Genomic DNA, 21,151 nt, shown 5'->3' with positions numbered 1-21,151 from the left:
TGGGGACGCCGGGGTCGCTTCCCAAGCCCTCCCCCTCGGAGTCACACTCCTCCTCCTTGATGCTGTAGTTGTTATTGCTTTCCAAGTGACCATTCAGGCTGGACAGGTTGGAGAGTTCTGAAGCACTTGAAGATAAGGCTTTGGGCCTATGGCTGCCACTTTCTTCCCCTATAATTTTACTAAAAAGCTGAAAAGGATCATATATGACTTCTGAAAGGCGTCGTTTAGTGTCTTCGATTTTCGCCTCCATTTCGGGCACTTTAAAAAAGGAGCGCGTATCCGAAGGCGAAGTCAGAGGGGAAGAGGGGGCGGTTTTGGAGTCTCCACCTGTGTTTCGGGGCTGCGTGAACTGCTTGAACAGGTGTAGATTCAGCTTGGAGTCGGGCGGCTTGTAGGACACGGTGTCGGACTCCTGCCTGGAGGTGTCGGTGGACAGAGACTTGACCAGCGTTTTCATCAAGTGCCTGTGCCTCGGGGGGTGCGTGGATTCTTTTGGCTCCACCTCGGTCGACAGGGACTTCACCAGGCTCATGAAGGGTTTCGCGCTGGAGAGGGTGGAGGAAGAGGCACTGGCCGAGAGGACAGGAGACTTGGAAGGCGAGGACAGCGGGGAGGAGGAACTGGTTTTCTGCTCAGAAAGGGACGACACGCTGGGAGAGCTAGCGAAGGGCCCCGACGAAGACGACCCCGGGGACAGAGCCAATGGCACTGTACTTAATACCTGTGCTGCAGGAGGAGGGGGCTCCAACAGCTTGACAGTGTGCACGGAGACGGGCAAAACGGCAGAGGGCACGGACAGTGCCTCTGCCAGGATGGGGTCATGGCCACCCCGGGGTTCCAGGTAGAGGTCTTCCTTGGCTTCGAGTCCCGTCACAACGCTTTGGTCGTCCAGCCCCTCCCCGAGGTACTCCCTGAACTCCTCCTCCTCTTCCTCCTCCTCCTCCCCGGATGCCGAGAAGTGAATGGCGATAGTGTCTCGGGACACGGATCTCTGCACGTGCACTCTGGGGGCGGATGGTTTTGGCATATCAATGGTTTTCTCGGCATGGCGACCATTCAGACTTGTCATTGCCGGCTTCACAAGGGCTCAGGCTCTGTGAAAACAGCGAGAAAACCAGAAATCAGAAAGTGGTTTCTCCACGGGAGACCCTGTCGTGTGCGGACAGGAGGGCAGCCGAAGCTCACTTCTAAATGGTGATTATGCTTTTACTTGGCAGATGGCCACTGTTCTTCACTTGAGCAGTTTAATGGTTTAATTTTCATCAGACAAATTCCAGTGAGGCATTCTCTTTTACGAGCAAACGACAAACCAGTGTCATAAATGCCATATAGTCTGTTTACTTCACAACATCTAAGTAATCATTTCCTCCCTCTTAACTGACTCATTTCTATCAGTAATGCTACACTGCAAGGCTTGAAAGACCTGCACCACAGTTGCTACCAGCAGTACTCCAGAAGTGCAACAGGATAAAATGCAGCCTGCTGGGGATTTTGAGGATCTTGGAACAAAAATTTCACCTGTGGTTTTCTAGCTCTAAAAAGCTGATCCTGGAGGGTTTCTGTTTGCAAGACAATTTTCACAGCAATCCTAACAATTATTTGGCTTGCCTCTCCCACCAACCCTCGTATATCTTGCCACCGCAAATAAGCAGCAAACTATCCAAGGGTAGCAAGGGAAATCTGTAAACTAATTGCTGCGACCTACTGGCTTCTTTATTCCCAAACGATAGGCACCATCAAGCTGGAGTCTTTAGGCAGCCATGAAGACATGGCCATGTTCTGAGGCTTCAAGATAAAACAATCTTATATATTAAACTGAAGTCAAGACTCAAAGGGCAGGAAAATGAAGTGTCAATGCTCTAAGCCAGAAAGTGAAAACTCTGCCAAGAGCTATGGCGAGAGACATGGAGGCTATGCTCTCTGTGCTTCGGGAGCTTAGAAGCTGGCGGAAAAGCTGGGCAGCAAAACAAAAGTAGCCAAAGCTACCCTGTGACATCCAGTACATCTGACCTCTTCCCATTCACTTAAGGCCCATTTACCGGGAACCAGGCATTAGGACAGGCCTACAAGAGGGAAACGAACACCACAATCCAGAAACAGACTCTGTCAAGGGAACTAAAACACAAGGAGTGAACTTCAGGAGTTCAGAGGAGGGTGAGACCAGCACTGGAGGTGGGATTTTATTTTATTTATTTTGTCTTTTTAGGGCCACACCTGCAGCATACAGAGTTTTCCAGGCTAGGGGTCTAATCGGAGCTAGTTGGATTCGTTTCCACTGCACCAAGATGGGAGCTCCTTTTTTTGTTTGTTTGCTTTGTTTTGTTTTTGTATTTTCTAGGGCCACACCCTCAGCATATGGAGGTCCCCAGGCTAGAAGTCTAACTGGAGCTACAGCTGCCAGCCTATGCCACAGCCACAGCAACGAGGGATCCGAGCTGTGTCTGTGACCTACACCACAGCTCACGGCAACGCCGGATCCTTAACCCACTGAGCAAGGTCAGGGACTGAACCTGCAACCTCAGGGTTCCTAGTCGGATTTGTTAACCACTGAGCCACGACGGGAACTCCTGGAGGCGGGATTTTAAACTGATGGGTAGGTTGTGGTGGCTTGGGCGTGATAAGAAAGAAGGGACAGAGGCATGAAGACGAGTATGGGCATGGTGTATCCTGACGCATGGGACTCTCTCCACGGCCTGGATGGAGGGTGGGCACTGGGGAGCAGGGGAGACCCCCAGTATGAGAAAGGCATCATGGGAGAGAGAAGAGAACTGCCCTGGGACCAGGCAATAGGGCTTTTGATACCTGCTCCCTTTCCAGACCATTCTGTGGGACCTTGAAGAAGCCAGGACCTCTCTCTCTGGGTCTTGATCTGTTAAATGAGGGACTAACAGTACTTTCCAAACCTAAAACCCTATATGTTTTTTTTTTAATTTTTTATTTTTTGATAGGCAAGAAATAGATTTATTAGGAGAGGACGCCTGTGAGAGATGCAAGCAGGCAGGCAAGTGTATTTTCTAGGGCCTGTATGTTTGTATTTACAAATGCTAGTCACAACCCAATATGATACAGTTACATGAGTTATCTCCACAATCAATGTTACATTTGTCACTTGTTTCTTTTCCTTTGCTCTTTAGGGCCCCACCTGTGGCAGATGGAAGTTCCCAGGCTAGGGGTCCAATCACAGCTGCAGCTGCTGACCTACACCACAGGCAGAGCAACTGGGGAATCTGAGCCTCATCTTCAACTACACCACAGCTCACGGCCACACCAGACCCTTAACCCCCTGGGCAAGGCCGGGGAGCAAATCCACATCCTCATGGACGCTAGCTGAGTTCACAACCCACTGAGCCACAACGGGAACTCCCTGTTGCTTATTTCTTTAATTTGAAGAACTCCTATATTTAAGTCTTCCACCACATACTCATCTTCAAAATGCCTCCAAGTGGAGTTGCCACTCTGGCGCAACCAGATCAGCAGTGTCTCGGCAGCACCAGGACACAGATTCATCTCCGGCCTAGGATAGTGGGTTAAAGGATCCTGCATTGCAAAAGCTGTAGCGTAGGTCACAACAGCAGCTCAGATCTGACCCTGGCCCAGGAGCTCCAAATACCAAGGGGCAGCCAAAAAAGAAAAAGAGAAAGAAAAAAAAAAAAAATGCTAGCAACTGATACTACCAACAAGAAAAAAGGTAAACGTGTGTGTGTTGAAGGCGCAGGGGGAGAAAACCTGGGGGTGTGGGGGACAAGAAAAAGTATTTCCTAGAAACAGGAAATAACCCAGCAATGACAAGAATTACAGTTCAAGGGCCAGTCACAACAAGGACACATCCGAAACGACACATTTTCAGTATCAACACTTGAGAGAAATTACTTTCATAAAAACTCTTCAACAGAGTTTTGTCCAAGCTCATTCATGACCTTCAGGCTCTATCCCCACTGGACACAAAGCAATCTAAATCCAGGAGCTGGAGGCAGCCTCGAAAGACCCAGCTGCAGGTCCGGGACAATCTTTCCCTGCTATCTCAAAGCCCAGAGGTTTGTAGGCTTAGCAAGAAGAAAAATACCAAGTGCAACATATGTTTTTCATTTAACTGTCACCTAGTTTTATAAGGGTAATTTAAAAAGAAAATTATAGAAGTAATTTTTTTCTTTTCCTTTTCTTTTTTCATCTTTTCTGGGGCCGCTCCCGCGGCATATGGAGGTCCCCAGGCTAGGGGTCCAATCGGAGCTGTAGCCGCCGGCCTACACCAGAGCCACAGCAACACAGGATCCAAGCTACATCTGCAATCTACACCACAGCTCCTGGCAACGCCAGATCCTTAACCCACTGAGCGAGGCCAAGGAGTGAACCCACAACCTCATGGTTCCTAGTCGGATTCGTTAACCACTGCACCACGAGGGGACCTCCTATAGAGGCAATTTTAAAAGAAAGTTTGGTACTTGATAATTCTCAGTAGGCTGAAAAATAAGATTTAAATTGCTTTAATAACATAAAGGATGACCTGAAAGGCTGTGCTGCTCTAAGGATGCTTCACTGGCAGTAAATGTGACTGTGGGCACAGGTGCAAAGAGAGAGAGCATCATTTGGGGGCTGAACAGTACAAGCTGGTCCTCTAGGGAGCAAGGCAAAAGTAGGCTCTTCTGTAGTTGAGGATGGGATGGCCTGGGAACCTGCAGGCAAAGTCAGGCCCAAGTCAAGAGCAAATAGCAGTACATCCAGGAACCTGTGGTCTTAGCAGCCAGACAGGGCCCCAGGGAACAGTGAGCTGGCACCTGCCCAGGAAGGGCCATCAGGGCCCTACTTGCCCAATCCTCCAGCACACAGTTGGGCCCCCTAACCTGTCAATTAAAGGGAACTCTGCTGATCACTGCTAGACTGCCTTTAGGTCTTGTTGGCCTGGGGGCAAGTATGCAGGAAGGTCAGTCATGTGAGCAGGGGGTAGATAAAGATGGGACTGGTCCAGCAGATGATGTACACAGAGCAGGAGAACAGCCATCTTGAGTGGCCTGACCATTCAGGTCTGTGTCAGCCAACTGGGCTGAGCTGGGCCCCAAGGAGCGCTAGGTGCCTGGGAGCCAGCGGGGGAGGTTGTCTGGCTCACCGCTGCCAACACCCTTCTCCACAGCTCAGGCGGTGGCTTCAGTGGTTCAGAGTAAACTCCTCCAAATCCACACTGAGCAAAATCTGGCTCTACTTCACTAGTTTTATACTAAAACGTGCCATGTGAGGCTAGAGCAGCACTACTACTTTTTAAATGCAAGAAAATCTTAGCGTCCTGTTTGCTCATCTGCAAATGAGAGGGGGTTAGACTAGAAAAACGACTGCTTCAAGGCCCCAGATGTCTGGATAACTGCGTGTCCTGGAACCAAAGTCCATGGTTTTGATGGGGAGGGAGTAGGATAGTTACACAGGGAGTTGCAGACATCCCAATAAGGGACCACAGAGAGGGAAACCTAGGGAGCGTTGCAAGACCACTCTAAGTTAGTAACTGCTCAAGAGCGCCATCAGAAGGAAGAAGCCTTGCTTGACTTGTGGAGGCATGAGGTTTATGCCTCAGGTCACTGGGTGGGGAATGGGGTGAGGCCTGCATTCAGGTCCCGACCCCTCGGATTTAAGGATCGCCCTTCTGCAGATTTGAATAAGCACCATGACAGTCCTAGTTTGATCTTACAGGGTCAAATACTCTCTTACTGATACCAAGGAGGAGCTACTATTCAAAGAAAGAGGAAGAGGAGGGTCTTTTTTCCCACGCCCATTTCCCCTCAATTATAAAAATGTAGCCCACCTAATCCCTGGGACAGAGCCTCCCTGATTGCCCACTTGCATCTCTCGCAGTACCCTATCTTAAGAAATCTATTTCTTGCCTTACACTTTGTCTCTCAGGCACAAAGAACCTGAACCTGAGTTCCTGTCGTGGTGCAGTGGAAACGAATCTGACTAGGAACCATGAGATTGAGGGGTTTGGTCCCTGGCCTCGCTCAGTGGGTTAAGGATCTGGCGTTGCCATGAGCTGTGACGTAGGTTGTAGACACGGCTGAGATTCCACGTTGCTGTGGCTGTGGCGTAGGCTGGCAGCTGCAGCTCCAATTAGACCCCTAGCTTGGGAACCTCCATATGCCGCAGGTACAGCCCTAAAAAGACAAAAAAAAAAAAAAAAAAAAAGAACTGTAACCAGTAAGTCTAGACACCGGGTGAGTGATTCTAATTTAGAAATCTTGAGTTCAAAAAATAAAAATAAACAGAAACCGTGGGTTCAAGTCCCAACCTGGGTTCTGGCTAGGTTCAAGTCATAAGGGCTGTCAGTTTCAGTTTTGGGTCTAGACAAACCATCAAGTGGCCACTCCCTCCTCCTCTTGGGGAGGACTCCAAGCACTGTCCTCTCCAAACTTCAGTGGCTGGCTGTCGGTGCCAACAAAACAGGCCCTCCCACAAGTCACAGCCTTGAAGGAGAGTCAAAGTCAAGAGCAAAAGCAACTGGCTATTGTCCAGCAACTCTACGTGGTTTGTCCAAGGCCACAGCACTGAATACTAAAGGGGTGGGGGATGGTTAGACATGGGCTTTTGACACACATGTCCTGATGCCTTTCCCACCACAGCAATCTGCCTCCTGAAATGTGTCATGCATGCTGGTTATCGCTGCTTGTCCTGGCCTTGGTACCTACCCCCTCTGTGCACCGGCATGATCAGCTCTTTCAGGAGCTAAGAGCTCTGTTCTCAACAGTTAGCATGTGATCAGCAGCACTGAGAAATAAGAATTCATTATCCAGCTGACAATCTAGCATCATAAAAAAGTAACTAGCCTCCTGACCTCTACTGTCTCAACTCAATTATAACCAGGCTCTCAAAAGGGGGGGCGGGGACAACAACCACATCAAGCCTCCAGGAACTGAGATGCCAAAAAAGGTCATTTCTCTCCCAACAGGTCTCCTTTTCCCAAAGTCACCAGCAGAGAACAAGATCTTGGTTTGTTGTTGTTTTTAAATTGAAGTATAGTTGATTTACAATGTTGTGTCAAGACCTTGGGTTTCAACACTGACTTAGAGTTTTGTGAGAGGAGAGCCTAAAGCTCGCATGTCATATAGGATGACTTCCTGCCAGAGAGATGTTTAATCAAAAGTCTGAATTGGTCATGAGCAAAGTGGTGCTAAAGATTAACCCCATCCACCCCGCCTCTGTCAGGGGTGGCAGAGGCAATGCTGACAAACTGAGGCCAGAGTCTAGTGTCTGGGAAAATAGGCTCCATTATCAGGTCCACTGTTCTGCTGAAAACTAACAATGAAATCAATATTTAAAAAAAAAAAAGTTTGAAAAGCACTGAAGCTTCAACAACTGAGTAAACAATCATCAGGATGAAAGGAAGGAAAAACCCCAGAGGGATGAACGCGACAGGAGCCACTCTTGCCGTCAAAACATTGGATGATTCTGCCAAATAGGAACCTTCGTTTTATTGATCTCCTGAGCAGATATCTAGAGAGTTCCAGGCTGGCTGAGGTGGAGCCCTAACTGGAGGCTGTTCCACGATGAGCTGGGACGCCAAATGGCTACTTCTACCTGTAGTAGGTGAACCAGAAGCAAACCAGCCCTCACTTAGATCTGAGAACTTGGAGGACTCTAAGCTAAGTGAAGTACACCAGTCACAAAAAGGCAAATACTGTATGATTCCACTTATATGAGTTATCTAAAGAAACTGAATTGAAATAAACAGCAAGTTCCTGTTGTGGTGCAGCAGAAACGAATCTAACTAGTATCCATGAGGATGTGGGTTTGATCCCTGGCCTTGCTCAGTGGGTCGGCAATGCAGTGCTGCCATGAGCTGTGGCATAGGTCTCAGACACAGCTCAGATCCCGTGTTGCTGTGGCCGTGGTGTAGGCCAGCAGCTGTAGCTCCAATTTGACCCCTAGCCTGGGAACCTCCATATGCTGCAGGTGTGGCCCTAAAAAGCAAAAATCAAATCAATAGAAAGTAGAATGGCAGTTACCAGGGGCTGGGGGAATGGGAAATAGGGAGGTTTTTTTGTTTTTTGTTTTTTTAATGAATATAGAGTTTTATACGATGAAAAAAGTCTGTAGATGGGTTGCATAACAATGTGAATATACTTAACACTACTGAACTATATAATTAAAAACAGTGAAGATGGTAAATTTTATGTTATGTATACTTTACCGTAATTAAAAATTTTTTTAAAACTTTACCATTCAAAACTCTAGAATGAAATACTTTGAACTAATCGTGCCAACTAAAACAATTCTATGTGAAAAGCTCACACTGTTCTTTAGTGTTTACACCACCATGCGGTTATGTTCCAACATAATATATGCAAATATACTCATTTATGCTCCCATACTTTCTTAGGGGGATAAAAGCTACTTAGAGCCAAATGCTCTCTGAAACTCAGCCTTAGGTGTGTTTCAGGGAAGCAGGCTATCTCAAACTGTCCTGCTGATGGGTCTTTCCTAAAGTCTTGACTGTAACTCTCCATTAAAGTTACTGTGCACTGTAAAGATGTTCAGAGCGCTCACTAAGATCGAGAAAGCCTCTCATAAGGATTTCCCTCCCTAGCATTTATGCGGGATTCTATTCTATCCAGTCTAAAAATAAGGAACAGGAGTTCCCTGGTAGCCTAGTGGTTAAGGATTTGGCACGGCTGTGGATCACTATCACTGCTGTGGCTTGGGTTCGATCCCTATCCCTGGCCTGGGAACTTCCAAGTGCCATGGGCACAGCCTAAATAAATAAATAAACAAGGAACAAATTGATGGCTCCCATCCAACCTGAACTCATAAAAAGCAAAAGCCTCAACAGGAAGCCCGTGGCCAGCTGCCCTCCCTATCATGAACTCCATGAACTATCAACCTCAGTCGAGTCAGAGTTAGAATACCAAAACTGAAATTTATTTCTAGTCATTCAAAAAGGTTATCGTCATTAATTAGTCCATGAAAAACCAGTCAACAATAAGTCAGACTGTGCAATGAAAAATGAAGAGCCATTTTAAGACTCAACGTTAGCATTTATTAACTTGGATATAATAACCTCTCTGAATATGATGGGTTTGGTTTTTTTTGGTTGTTGTTAGTTTTTTGGACTACTTTTCTAATAATAACTTCCCTCCCTACCTCCAGCTGTATTTGAAACAATTCACTCTCCAGGCTCTACAGGAGCATAAAAAAGAAAAAAAAAAGGGGGGGGGGAGTTCCCTGGTGACTCTGTCAGTTAAGGATCTGGCATTTTCACTGCTGTGGCTCAAGATCCCTGACCCCAAACCTGCATGCCTCAGGCAAGGCCAAAAAGAAAAAGAAAAAAAAAAAAAAGAGTTCCTTCCATGACACTCACTTAGCAGAAACTCATCTACTTGGTCCTCTGTCCACCGCATTAGAACAGACAAATAGTATGTGGCCATTATCATTATCATCATCATATAATTATTAATTTCTAACTCATATACTAGATTAGAGGAAGTGCTGGAGGAAGGAAAAAGAGGAAAGAAGCAAGCAATTTTGACTGAAATTAAACTCATCTCCAGATGTAGAGAGCACAGTAACACAGCATCTTAAGAGGCAAGCCTGGTTTGGAACAGAACTCATTTCTCAAGAGCATCCCTAACCCTTCAAGCCCATTGTTAAAATTCTCTGTCTTTGTAAAAAATTGGCCCGTTAGATATTTGCTGTCTCTGCACAAGCTTGCACTTGGACATATGATATATGAGTACCATCTGCTAGGGTGGGTTGTCAGTCAATAGTTTTAATTCAAAAACACCTCTTGGCAGAGGAAAAGAGTCAAGCTTCACTGTACTTCGGAGGATGTCTTAACATCTCTTATCTGTGCAGTTTTTAATAGGATTTGGTTTTATGAAAAGTAGAGAAGGGCCTTAAAGACTTTTTTTTTTTTTCCCAGCTTGATGCTCCAGAGGAAACAATGAATCTGGTCTAAACCAACCATGGTAGGAAGGCCTGATTTAGCCCCCAAAATCCAAGAACATCTTAATAGCTATCCCTCGATTCATTTAAATTCAGTGAAGCAGCTGAGAATTGCCAGCAGCCATTCTGATCTGTTAATATTCCAACTCGCAAACAAAAATCAATATTGACATTGCAGATAATGAACTAGCACGAGCCTCAGTTTCATTTAAAAGACAAAAGAAAGAGAAAGGAAAGTACTCTACGTCCAGTACAGGCCATGGTTTTTTTTTTTTTTTTTTTTTTTTTTGCCATCCCACGGCATATGGAGTTCCCAAGGGCCAGGGATCAAATCTGAGCCACAGGCACAACCTAAACTAAAACTGTGTCAATGCTGAATCCTTAAGCCCCTGTGCCAGGCAGAGGATTGAACCTACAATCCCAGGTGCTCCCAAGACACCACCAATGCCATTGTGCCAGACAGGGAACTCCCACGGCACTTAGATCTTGACTGCTGGAAACTCAGAACTCCTCTCCCATTAATTATTAGATTCCCACATTCAAAGTCTCTTCCAACTCAGCAGAACAACACAACATGAGGTTTATACCACAAGTACCCAAGCAGTTCACCCCCTGTAGCCACCGCATGGACATTTACCTGCCATGAGGAAGGCTCACGTGGGAAGGGGGGCACATCACTGAAGGAAAAAGATGTCCAAAGCATCAACATGATTAGAATTCTGCTTTACAGATTGCTAGATGGTTCTAATAATGAAATCCAAATGCAGTTCACAGTAACTCATTCAAAGCCAGGTCAGACCTTTAGCACAACTATAAGAGGCCTATGGAGGTTTATAAAAGGTAACGTGGATGCCACCCACTGGGAGAAAACTCAAGAGACAACAGATGGATGTCGTATAATGACATCTATGTGAAAGTTAACAAAACAAAAACAACAACCTTAAAGTAATGAAAACTCAGGATAGGAAAGCTCAAATCAGATGGTGTTAATGGAGTAAGGAAGTCTGGAGATTTTTTTTTCTTTTTTTTAAAGCAGCAAAGTCATGTATGTGACTTAGGAGGAAGAGACATGAACAAAACAATATGCAGATTTGAAATATCTGCACAAAGAAGGGCACTGAGACAGAAACAGGTCAATGAAGACAGAACAAGAGAGTTGCTAAAAGACGGTATTCAGCTACAGCTAAGGGGCTGTGCCAGGGGCAGGGGAGAAAGAATAATTTTGAGTTTAGAGGCAAGGAATCAATTGTTCAAAGTTTTTAAAGGCTAAATGTCCAAATTTATATTTAAATCTTGGGAAACAGAACCACTGCATGTTCTTAAGTTTGAAAGCTGGGTATAAAGAGTTTTGTTCAGGTGAGTGAAGGTCTGGACCTAGAAGACTAGGGGGCTGAAAATCCTGAAGGAGAATGAGAAGAAGGAACCTGGCTATGGTCACAAAGTAGCACCTATCAGAAGCTGATGCTCATGGGGTCAAAGGTTAATGAGTGAATCTGAGAAAGAGTATACAGTGTCCCTTATTTGTTTTTATTTTTGCAACCATTTTAAAGTTTGAGATTATGGAGTTCCCATTGTGGCTCAGTGGTTAACAAACCCAGCTAAGATCCATGAGGACATGGATTTGATCCCTGGCCTCGCTCAGTGAGTTAAGCATCTGGCGTTGCTGTGAGCTGTGGTGTAAGCTGGCGGCTAGCTATAGCTCCAATTCGACCCCTAGCCTGGGAACCTCCGTATGCCACACCTTCGGCCCTAGAAATACAAAAGACCAAAAAAAAAAAAAAAAAAAAAAAAAAAAAATTTGAGATTATTTCCAAATTAAAAACAACAACAAAGCAGTTTTCTAACCACTGTTTGGCTTTGGGTCTGTTGTCAAATATTGCACTCTCCTACCTCCCATTAGCCCTTCCAGTTAGAATTAATTACAGGAAGGAGGCAACATTTTCCCATTCCTTGAACTTTTAAATCTTTATTTTGAAATAACCATAGACTCTCAGGAAGTTGCATGAGAGGTCCTGTGTACATTTTGCCAATTATTCCTTAAATTTTAAAGTCAAACTTTAAAGTGAAATTCCAAATGGTTAGGACGTCAAATTTTAACCACAGACCACTAATTCACCCCTGTAAGAAAAATGTATTCCAACTCGCAGAGTGAAACCTCCCCTAAGAAGGACTTTCTAATAGTCTTGCTTAAGGTCTCCAACAGTCAATTTTAGGAAGACATTGTGAGTAAATACTTCCCAAGTACAGGAACGGGCAATTCACCCAAAAGTTCAAATGGCCAATAAGCAAACAAAAAAGCTCAACTTACTAAATACAACAAAGAACTGGAAAACAAATCAATGAAATAATTTTGGTCATCAAATCCCACCATTAAAATACAATGTGATGCTGTCAAGGGCAGGGTGAGTGAGACAAACCCTCTAGTGCCTTGGGACATAATTAGCAAAAATGTCCCTGAAACCAGTTTTGCAGTAAATATTAAGACCAAAACGATGTTCATGCCCATACATGCAATACAACGGGCGAAAAGGGCTGGGGGGGCATTAATGCTAGTTTTCTCTATATGATAGGCTTATCAATAATTTTTATTTTCTATTTTTAGGTATTTCCAAATACTCATCCATCAAGGGACCACTGCTCTTCCAACTACCAAGACCCCAACCACAAAGAGTATTCTGATAGTCTCCTCTTCTTTATCCTCCGATGCTCTTGAGCCTTCCAAGTCCCACTGACTGAGTTTTTCTTTTATCACCTCACATCTCAACATTTCTTCCTTCTTTTTTTTTTTTTAAGGGCAATACCTATGGCACATGGACGTTCCTGGGCCAGGGACTGAATCTGAGCCGCAGCTGTGACTTATGCCACAACTGCAGCAACACCAGATCCTTTAACCCACCATGCCTGGCTGGGGATCAAACCCGTGCCTCTGCAGCAACCCTGCAATCTGCTGCAGTCAGCTTAACCCACTGTGCCATGGCGGGAACTCCTCAACATTTCTTTCTGACTTCGCCCCTTGCCCCAGTGTCCAGCCCACTGGCAGTCTGCTGCCAGACTAGCCTTCTTTAAACACTACTCTCACCATGTCACCATTTCACTCAAAAACCTATCACGTCCTTGTGTCTCATGGTATCTCTTCGGCTTTCAGGGCCCAATATAACGCAGCCTCTTTAACTACCGAACCTTACTTTCAGTTACTCTCTAACGTGTCCCCAGCATTCTGGTTGGGTCTGATGTGAAAACCATCACATCTTGCCCACCTCCATTTATGCAGCTCTCTTACTAGAAACGCCTTCCTCTCTCTCCTCTGCCTTGTCAAATCGTAGCATCTTCCATGAAGACAACGACGCTTGAGCTGAGCTCCAGGCCTTTCTCCTAAATAATTCCAGCCTCTCAGGTGACCTCCGACAACACTAACACGAACACATCATCAAAGAAAGTAAATCCTCGACCCCAGAGTTCCAAAAGTTCATCGGGAAGTCAAGTGTTGGAAATTCAAAATCCATTTAGCCTGAAGGAAAATAAATGGGAAATAGGCTCCTAGGCCCACAAAACATATGTAATCCACAATGTAACAACCATGGCACAAATGCACCTTTCTAACTACACAGAACCACTAGTTATAACAGACTCAAAAGAAAAACACATTCTGAGTAGAGATAAAGCCAGGACCCCAGAGGAGGGCCACACTCCAGAAGAAGACAGTTCTAGAGACGATGAAGCCAAATGCCCAGGGCATAAACTCACTTTTCAATCACCTGCCCCAACCAGATTTCCAGAGTGTGAACTCCAGTTTCCAATCCAGACCAAGGACGTGATTGGATGTGATTTAATTCAAGTGTGAATTTTTCTCATTCAACAGAAGCCAGCCCCCAGAAAAGTGCAGAGGAATTGGATCTGCCTGCCCCCAGACACACGGGAGCCCAGGCAGGCAGCAGTCACAGAAAGCGCCTCCTCCAGGGGCTGCTCCAGGCCTCAGAGGGACCGCTTCCATGACCTCCAAGCATCAGGGAAAACATGGGATTTTTTTTTTTTTTTAGGGCCATAGGTGTAGCATATGGAAGTTCCCAGGCTAAGGGTCGAATCAGAGCTACAGCTGCTGGCCTATGCCACAGCCACAGCAATGTCAGATCTGAGCCGCATCTGAGACCTATACCACAGTTTACAACAACGCTGGGTCCTTAACCCACAGAGCGAGGCCAGGGACCGGACCCAGATTCTCATGGATACTAGTTGGGTTTGTTTCTGCTGAGCCACAATGGGAACTCTGGGAAATGCTTTTATTTCATCCAGAGAATGGAGCAGGACACAGTACGTACAAGAAATTGGTGGCACTCTTCAGTGGGGACTAGGGTCACGGAAAAAAGCTATCTATAGCCCAGAACAGCTCTGAGAAGTTCTCGAGTCTCCCATAGGTACTGTGCACATGCTTCAGGCAACCTCATGCAGTCACTGCTGTACTCATTCAAGTTTGAGAACCTTCGAGGCCGAGTAGAGGATGGACCTAAAGGCAAGAGTGAATGTGGGCTGGCCATTCACATCACTCTGCCCTCAGAAGACCAGCGAGTCCCTAAGGTGGATGGGGGCTTCTCCGGGGTTCCTGCTTGCCGGCAGCATCTACTCCATTTTGTTGTAATAGTATGCCTCTGTGACTTTAGCATACATTAACAGATATATTTGTGGTGAGGATTAAGGTGAAGGAGGGTTAGTTTTCTGAAGCAAGATGAGAACTAGATGGGCCCCGTGGTGCACAGAAAAAACCTGGTTAAGAATTCAAACTCTGCACTGAAGAAACCAAGCTTTGGATTCCTGGTCCATTGCTTAGCAGCACGTGACCCTGGGCCACTCACTGCAAAAAGCCTCTTTTTCCCTCATACATAAATAAAATGGAGTGCCTACCTTGTAGGCACTGCTGCAAAAATTAAGAAGTAACATTCAGCATATGTAAGCTATTATTATCAACATCCACAGCAGGTGTGAACACATCTTTTTTACCCACACTGACTTGTCCAGAGTTGACCCCAACAGCCATGTTATCAAGGATCAAACAGACAGTTTGTCTCTGCCTTCTCAAATCACTTGAAGTAGACTGTCTGTTCTGACCTCAGGTTTGGTTCAGGCAGCAGTGACCATTAAGAATGACGAACAGGGGAAGGAGTTCCCGTCGTGGCGCAGTGGTTACCGAATCTGACTAGGAACCATGAGGTTGAGGGTTCGATCCCTGCCCTTGCTCAGTGGGTTGATGATCCGGCGTTGCCGTGAGCTGTGGTATAGTTCGCAGACTCTGCTTGGATCTGGCATTGCTGTGGCTCTGACGTAGGCTGGTGTCAACAGCTCCGATTGGACCCCTAGCCCGGGAACCTCCATATGCCGTGGGAGCGGCCCAACAAATGGCAAAAGACAAAAAAAAAAAAAAAAAGAATGATGAACAGGGGAAGTTCCTGCCGTGGCTCAGTGGAAACGAATCTGACTAGTATCCATAAGGACGCAGGTTCAATCTCCAGCCTTGCTCAGTGAGTTAAGGATCCAGCGTTGCCGTGATCTATGGCATAGGTTGCAGACAAGGCTGGATCTGGCATGGCTGTGGCTGTGACACAGGCCAGTGACTACAGCTCTGACCCTAGCCTGGGAATCTCCATATGCCAAGGGTGTGGCCCTAAAAAAAAAAAAAAAAAAAAAAAAGAAAAGAAGGAAAGAAAAAAAAGTAATGACAAAGGAGTAAAAATAGAAAAATGGGAAGGTCGATACACTATAATACAAAATGAAAAAGCAGAATTTGGGATGATGTGCATACATCAAATACAACTACACAAAAAGTATATACAATCAACAGGATCCTAAGAGGCTGCTGAGTATTAACAGGTGGTGCTTTACTATGAATTATCTTTATTTTTGGTGCAAACTTGGTTAAAAGGATTAGTTTTTAAATGAGGGCGCTGAATAGATCCACAGTGTTACTAACATCTTTCTTTTCTGTCTCTTCCCCAGGCTGGCCACACATTTTGCAAGCTTCTAACAAACAATGTTTAATAACAACTGACTATTCTGTGTACTATTTCTCCATTTGATCCAAATATTAGCCAACAATTCATATTTACAAAGGATTCATAATAACATTATGAAATAAAATCACTGCCACAGGTGTGATGATGATACACAGCTAAGTAAACAAGAAACAAGCAGCTGCCTAATTTTGATAATCAAGGGCACTCATATTCAAGGTCAGTCTCTTTCAAAAGGTACTGAGCATGTTCAGTTTGGGGAGTGAGACCTGAGACCAGCTCTAGTAACAATGTCTAGAGTTTGACCAATCCTGTCTCAGAAATTCCTATTATGTCATCCACAGCCAATCAGAACTTGGAATCAGCATGAAACCATACAGACTTGCAGTTCCCAACAAAAGCAAGGAAACTTGATGTTTTGGGTAGTTTTTGTATCCTTAAACTGGGTAAATAAATGTATAGTTTCTGTTAGGCCTTCTGAAATGCTGAGAGTGGTCCCCTGACTCCCATGGGTTCCTCTGCAGATGCCAGGTTAGAATAATCAGCCTCAGTCAGCTCCACATAGCAGACTGCAGTGGGACAATTAGTCACCCAGCCCCTAAGCACCTTCAAAATCCTAGCTCTCAAGGGCAGATGCATCTTGGGATTGGGCAGAGGGAAGACCACCAGAAAATCCTAGGAAACACAGAGAATAGATGACTCAGCCACCCCTCCCATCTCAGGGCTTATCGTAATTGAGCAGCAGGGATTAGAAGACATACAATTTTTTTTTTTTTTTTGGTCTTTTCTAGGGCCACACCCATGGCATATGTAGGTTCCCAGGCTAGGGGTCTAATCGGAGCTGTAGCCAATAGCCTACGCCACAGCCATAGCAACACAGTATCCGAGCCACATCTTCGGCCTACACCACAGCTCATGGCAATGCCAGATCCTCAACACACTGAGCGAGGCCAGGAATCGAACCCACAACCTTATGGTTCCTTGTCAGATTCGTTAACCACTGAGCCATGACGGGAACTCTGGAAGACATACAATTTGAAAAATTTCCCCTATGTACATGTGCATGCACACACCTACCCATCCCAGTACCTACCATGGAACTGAGACTTTACTGGCCTAAATCAACTTGGAATATCAGGAACGCTTTACACTTGCTTAAATACACACACACACAGAAATATCACCAGGAACTCAGCTGGATACACAGTACCAGCAGTTTCTGGGCACCAGCAACTAGTTAATCCAGTCTACACAGAAGGCATCACCTTAGGAGCAAACTGCTTTGTAAGAGGCTACTGCTCTGTACCCACATGAAAAAAAAAGGCCTTTCTCCATCAAGCTTAATCAACTACTTCAGTTTGAGGACTCAAAGACACAGGACACAACTGGACTGAGTTCTGCTCCTGGTCGTTGATACACTCACCTTCACTGCTTACACCTTGAATTATGGCCTCATCTCCCATGGCTGGTCCTAGCCCCTCTCCCCAGCCCAGACCCTGCAGCCAGGGCCTCCACAGCTACCCATTCCTAAGGTCTGTTTCATTGTCTCAAGGCCCCAAACAGGACAGAAGGCAGAAATAAAAAAGGCAAGTGGAATTAAAAAGAAACTCGGATGCACAAAGTAACAAGAGAGAGTTGTTGCTCAATGATTAAGGAAAATAAGCACGAGTACTATTTCATACCCAGAAATACAAGAACACAGCCCAGGACAAAACTGCCTAATTCAGGAGACACTATAAACCTGATGGCTGTACTGGGGCTCCATTTGATGTTTTAAAAAAGCGAATGCTCTAAAGCCGTGATCTTGATATTTTTCTATTCTCAGGTCCAATAACAGCCTAGCAGCAGTGTCCTGCCCCTTCCCAGATGATTAGTGCTGAGTCTGCTGTTGGTATTTTTCTTCCAGCTTATGTGGGTCCTCAGAGAGTACTCTCCGCCAAAGCAAAATGCCAAAACAGGAGCAGAACTTTCTGGCCATTTGCGTGCAATTAGGATCCCATAAAATCCCACTCAGATCAGTCAACACCCAAAGTGCATGGCCTGGGACAGCTGAGGCTCACTGGAAAGGGCCCCAGTTCTCAAGAAGCCTCACTGCGTCTGGATTTTCTGATCTGTCATGATAGTGAAAGTCCCGCCCTCAGACTGCCCGGAGAAAGAACAAATGGGCTAGCACTTCATAAACGGCACAGACATGCTGTTGGAATTAACCACACTGCTCTCGCCCCATGGATGGAAGGGAGCAAATACCAAGGTAACAGTACTACGTGTTCTCAAAAGACCCTATCTGTCTGGCAGTTATTCTACTTAAATAAAGATGTATCATGGTTATACTTTTCTTGAGAAAATACAGGGGGTTTTGCTCCAAAACCTTTATGACAGCCATTTAAATTTCTGTGGTAAAGAACACCGTTCGTGTACTAACCAGTATGTGCCCCAGTCAACTAAAAAGCAGCAGGAGTTATTTCTGGGAGGAAAGGTGGGCCAAGGGCCACGGAGATCCGAGAGAGACATGAAGCTGGTTTGTGAGGATATATCAGAAAGATTCTGGACCAAAAATAATTAACTTTTACGTGGCTCTAAGCGCTTTACCAACAATCTCTCACTTAAGCCTGACAACTCTCTGAGGTAGGTGTTATTACCTGCGCATTTTACAGATGGAGGAAAGACTGAAAGTGGTTTAGGCAACTTACCAAGGTAACAAGCTACTCACTGGCACAGCCAGGACTCCAAGGCCGCCCTTTCGTCACTGTACTACACTGCCTCATTCAGATATCTCCACGGATAAATCAGTCCCCCGTCAACAGAAGCTTTCTTCTTTTCTCACTGTTGTAAAGCGATTTTATTAAATTGATTTGGACATACTGTAGGTCAAATAATATTTTCTTTTTCTTTTTTTAAAGGGCCTCACCTGGGGCATATGGAAGTTCCCAGGCCAGGAGTCGAACTGGAGCTGCAGCTGCTGGCCTACACCACAGCCACAGCAGCTGGGGATCTGAGCCACATTTGTGACCTACAATGTGGGTTTGCTGCAATACCGGATTCCCAACTCACTGAGCAAGGCCAGGGATCGAACCCACATCCTCATGGATACTAGTTGGGTTCTTAACCTGCTGAGCCACAACGGGAACTCCCAAAATAATATTTTATGAAGATAACAATTATGGACTTCAAAGCTCGAAATAAAATCAGTAGCTTCAGGAGTTCCTGTTGTGGGAGTTCCCATCATGTCGAGGTGATTAACGAATCCGACTAGGAACCATGAGGTTGCGGGTTCGATCCCTGGCCTTGCTCAGTGGGTTAACGATCTGGCGTTGCCATGAGCTGTGGTGTAGTTTGCGGATGCGGTTCGGATCCTGCATTGTTGTGGTTCTGGTGTAGGCCAGTGGCTACGGCTCTGATTAGACCCCTAGCCTGGAAACCTCCACATGCTGCTGGAGCAGCCCTAGAAAAGGCAAAAAGACAAAAAAAAAAAAAAAAAAAAAAGGAGTTCCTGTTGTGGCTCAGCAGAAACGAATGGACTAGCATCCATGAGGACGCAGGTTCGATCCCTGGCCTTGTTCAGTGGGTTAAAGATCCAGCGTTGCTATGAGCTGTGGTCCAGGTCACAGATTCGGTTCGAATCTGGCGTTGCTCTGGCATAAGCCAGCAGCTACAGCTCCTATTTGACCCCTAGCCTGGGAACCTCCATAATAAGCCACAAGTGCGGCCCTAAAAAAGACAAAAATAAAATAAAAATAAATCAATATCTGATATGCAAAAGTAATGCAGAGCTTAAATGCCTTCTGTGGAGATACAGATATATAGCTGTATATACACACACATTATGTATTATGTGTATATGTATATACATATATGTGTGTGTGTAGCTGTGTGTATACAGCTCTTTGTCAACAAATGTTTTAAAGACTATTAACCCTCCAGGTACCTGAGACAGCAGCTCTTGCCAGCTTGATACTGTCTGCCCACAGCCAGCTCACGCCATCCTGACTGGCACAGACAGAGGTATGCCACTGGCTCAGACGCTGGGCGAAGTGACTAAGGTGACACTGAGGAGGAGGTGGGCAGAGCTGGAGTTACAAAGGGACGAAGGGAGCAAGGGGCAGGTGGCAGGTGAGACAGGCACCAGGGAGGGTGGAAGGAGACAGGATGCCAACCCCAGCTCTGTCCCTCACCAGCAGTGTGACCGCAGGCACGTTACATAATCTTTCTGAGCTTCAGTTTTTCATCAACAAAAGGGAAAAATAAAGTCCACCTCATAGCATCAGTGTGGGGATGACAGGAGTTCTCAGCTAGCTCAAGAGAGGCTTCTCCTCATATGCCAGTCCCCTTCCTTCCCTGGCCAGCGTACAGCAGGTTCCTGGTCTGCCACGAGCAACAGTAACAACAGGCTGTCTGAGGGTGAAAGGAAGGGGTATGGCAGTGGGGCTTCCATTTGCGGCCCTACACAAACACTGGTTATGAATGTACCCTGGGACCATGGGGTAAAGGGAATAGCTGTGGGGCTGATGAACAGGGCATGTGTGAGATGTTCTGACCGGTGTCAGCATCACTGGTCATGTATGCTGCTGTCTAAAAGGTTGTTTTATAATTCTGTGATCCAATGCTTAAAAACAACGTTCAGAAAAAAACAGCCTTAGGCCAACAGCTGCAACCCTCCCCCCAACTCCCCCGTACACCAGGTGCCCTGCGTCTGGGACTCAGGCTACGCTCAACTCAGATAGGTGGCCTCTGCATATGGTGAGCGTTTCAAGGAAAGCATTCAGGTTATTAGACTCTATGGAGTGACTGGTGAGGGGTGCTCATGCATTTTATTTTTACTTTGTATTTATTTATTTTATTATTATTTATTTGTCTTTTTAGGGCCATACGCATGGCATGTGGAAGTTATCAGGCTAGGGGTCAAATCAGAGTTGTAGCTGCCAGCCTACACCATAGCCACAACAACATCAAATCCAAGCCGTGTCTGCAACCTACACCACAGCTCACCGCAACGCGGGATCCTTAAACCACTGAGCAAGGTCAGGGATCGAACCCACATCCTCATGAATCCTAGTCAGGTTGGTTGCTGCTGAGCCACGATGGGAACTCCTAAAATTTCTTAATTTTCCTTTTTTAAATTTAGTATAGTTGACATACAATACTATGTTGGTTTCATGTATATAACATTTAAACACATTACGAGACGATCACCATGATGAATCTAGTACCTTCTGTCACCATAAAAAATTATTACAGGA

General features: G+C 45.7%; 1 protein-coding gene across 1 annotated transcript in view; it reads right to left on the bottom strand.

Annotated features, from left to right (window-relative positions):
• Positions 1-21,151, bottom strand: part of TEX2 (testis expressed 2) — a 102,326-nt gene that overhangs the window by 59,019 nt on the left and 22,156 nt on the right. Inside the window, 1 exon segment of the mRNA XM_021066767.1 lies at positions 1-1,094. Within this exon segment, the coding sequence (XP_020922426.1) occupies positions 1-1,069 (1,069 nt within the window). The 5' untranslated portion in view covers positions 1,070-1,094.

The sequence above is a fragment of the Sus scrofa genome, chromosome 12 (genome assembly GCF_000003025.6).
Source record: "Sus scrofa isolate TJ Tabasco breed Duroc chromosome 12, Sscrofa11.1, whole genome shotgun sequence".
NCBI lineage: Eukaryota > Metazoa > Chordata > Mammalia > Artiodactyla > Suidae > Sus > Sus scrofa.
This window is presented reverse-complemented; position numbering and strand designations above follow the sequence as displayed.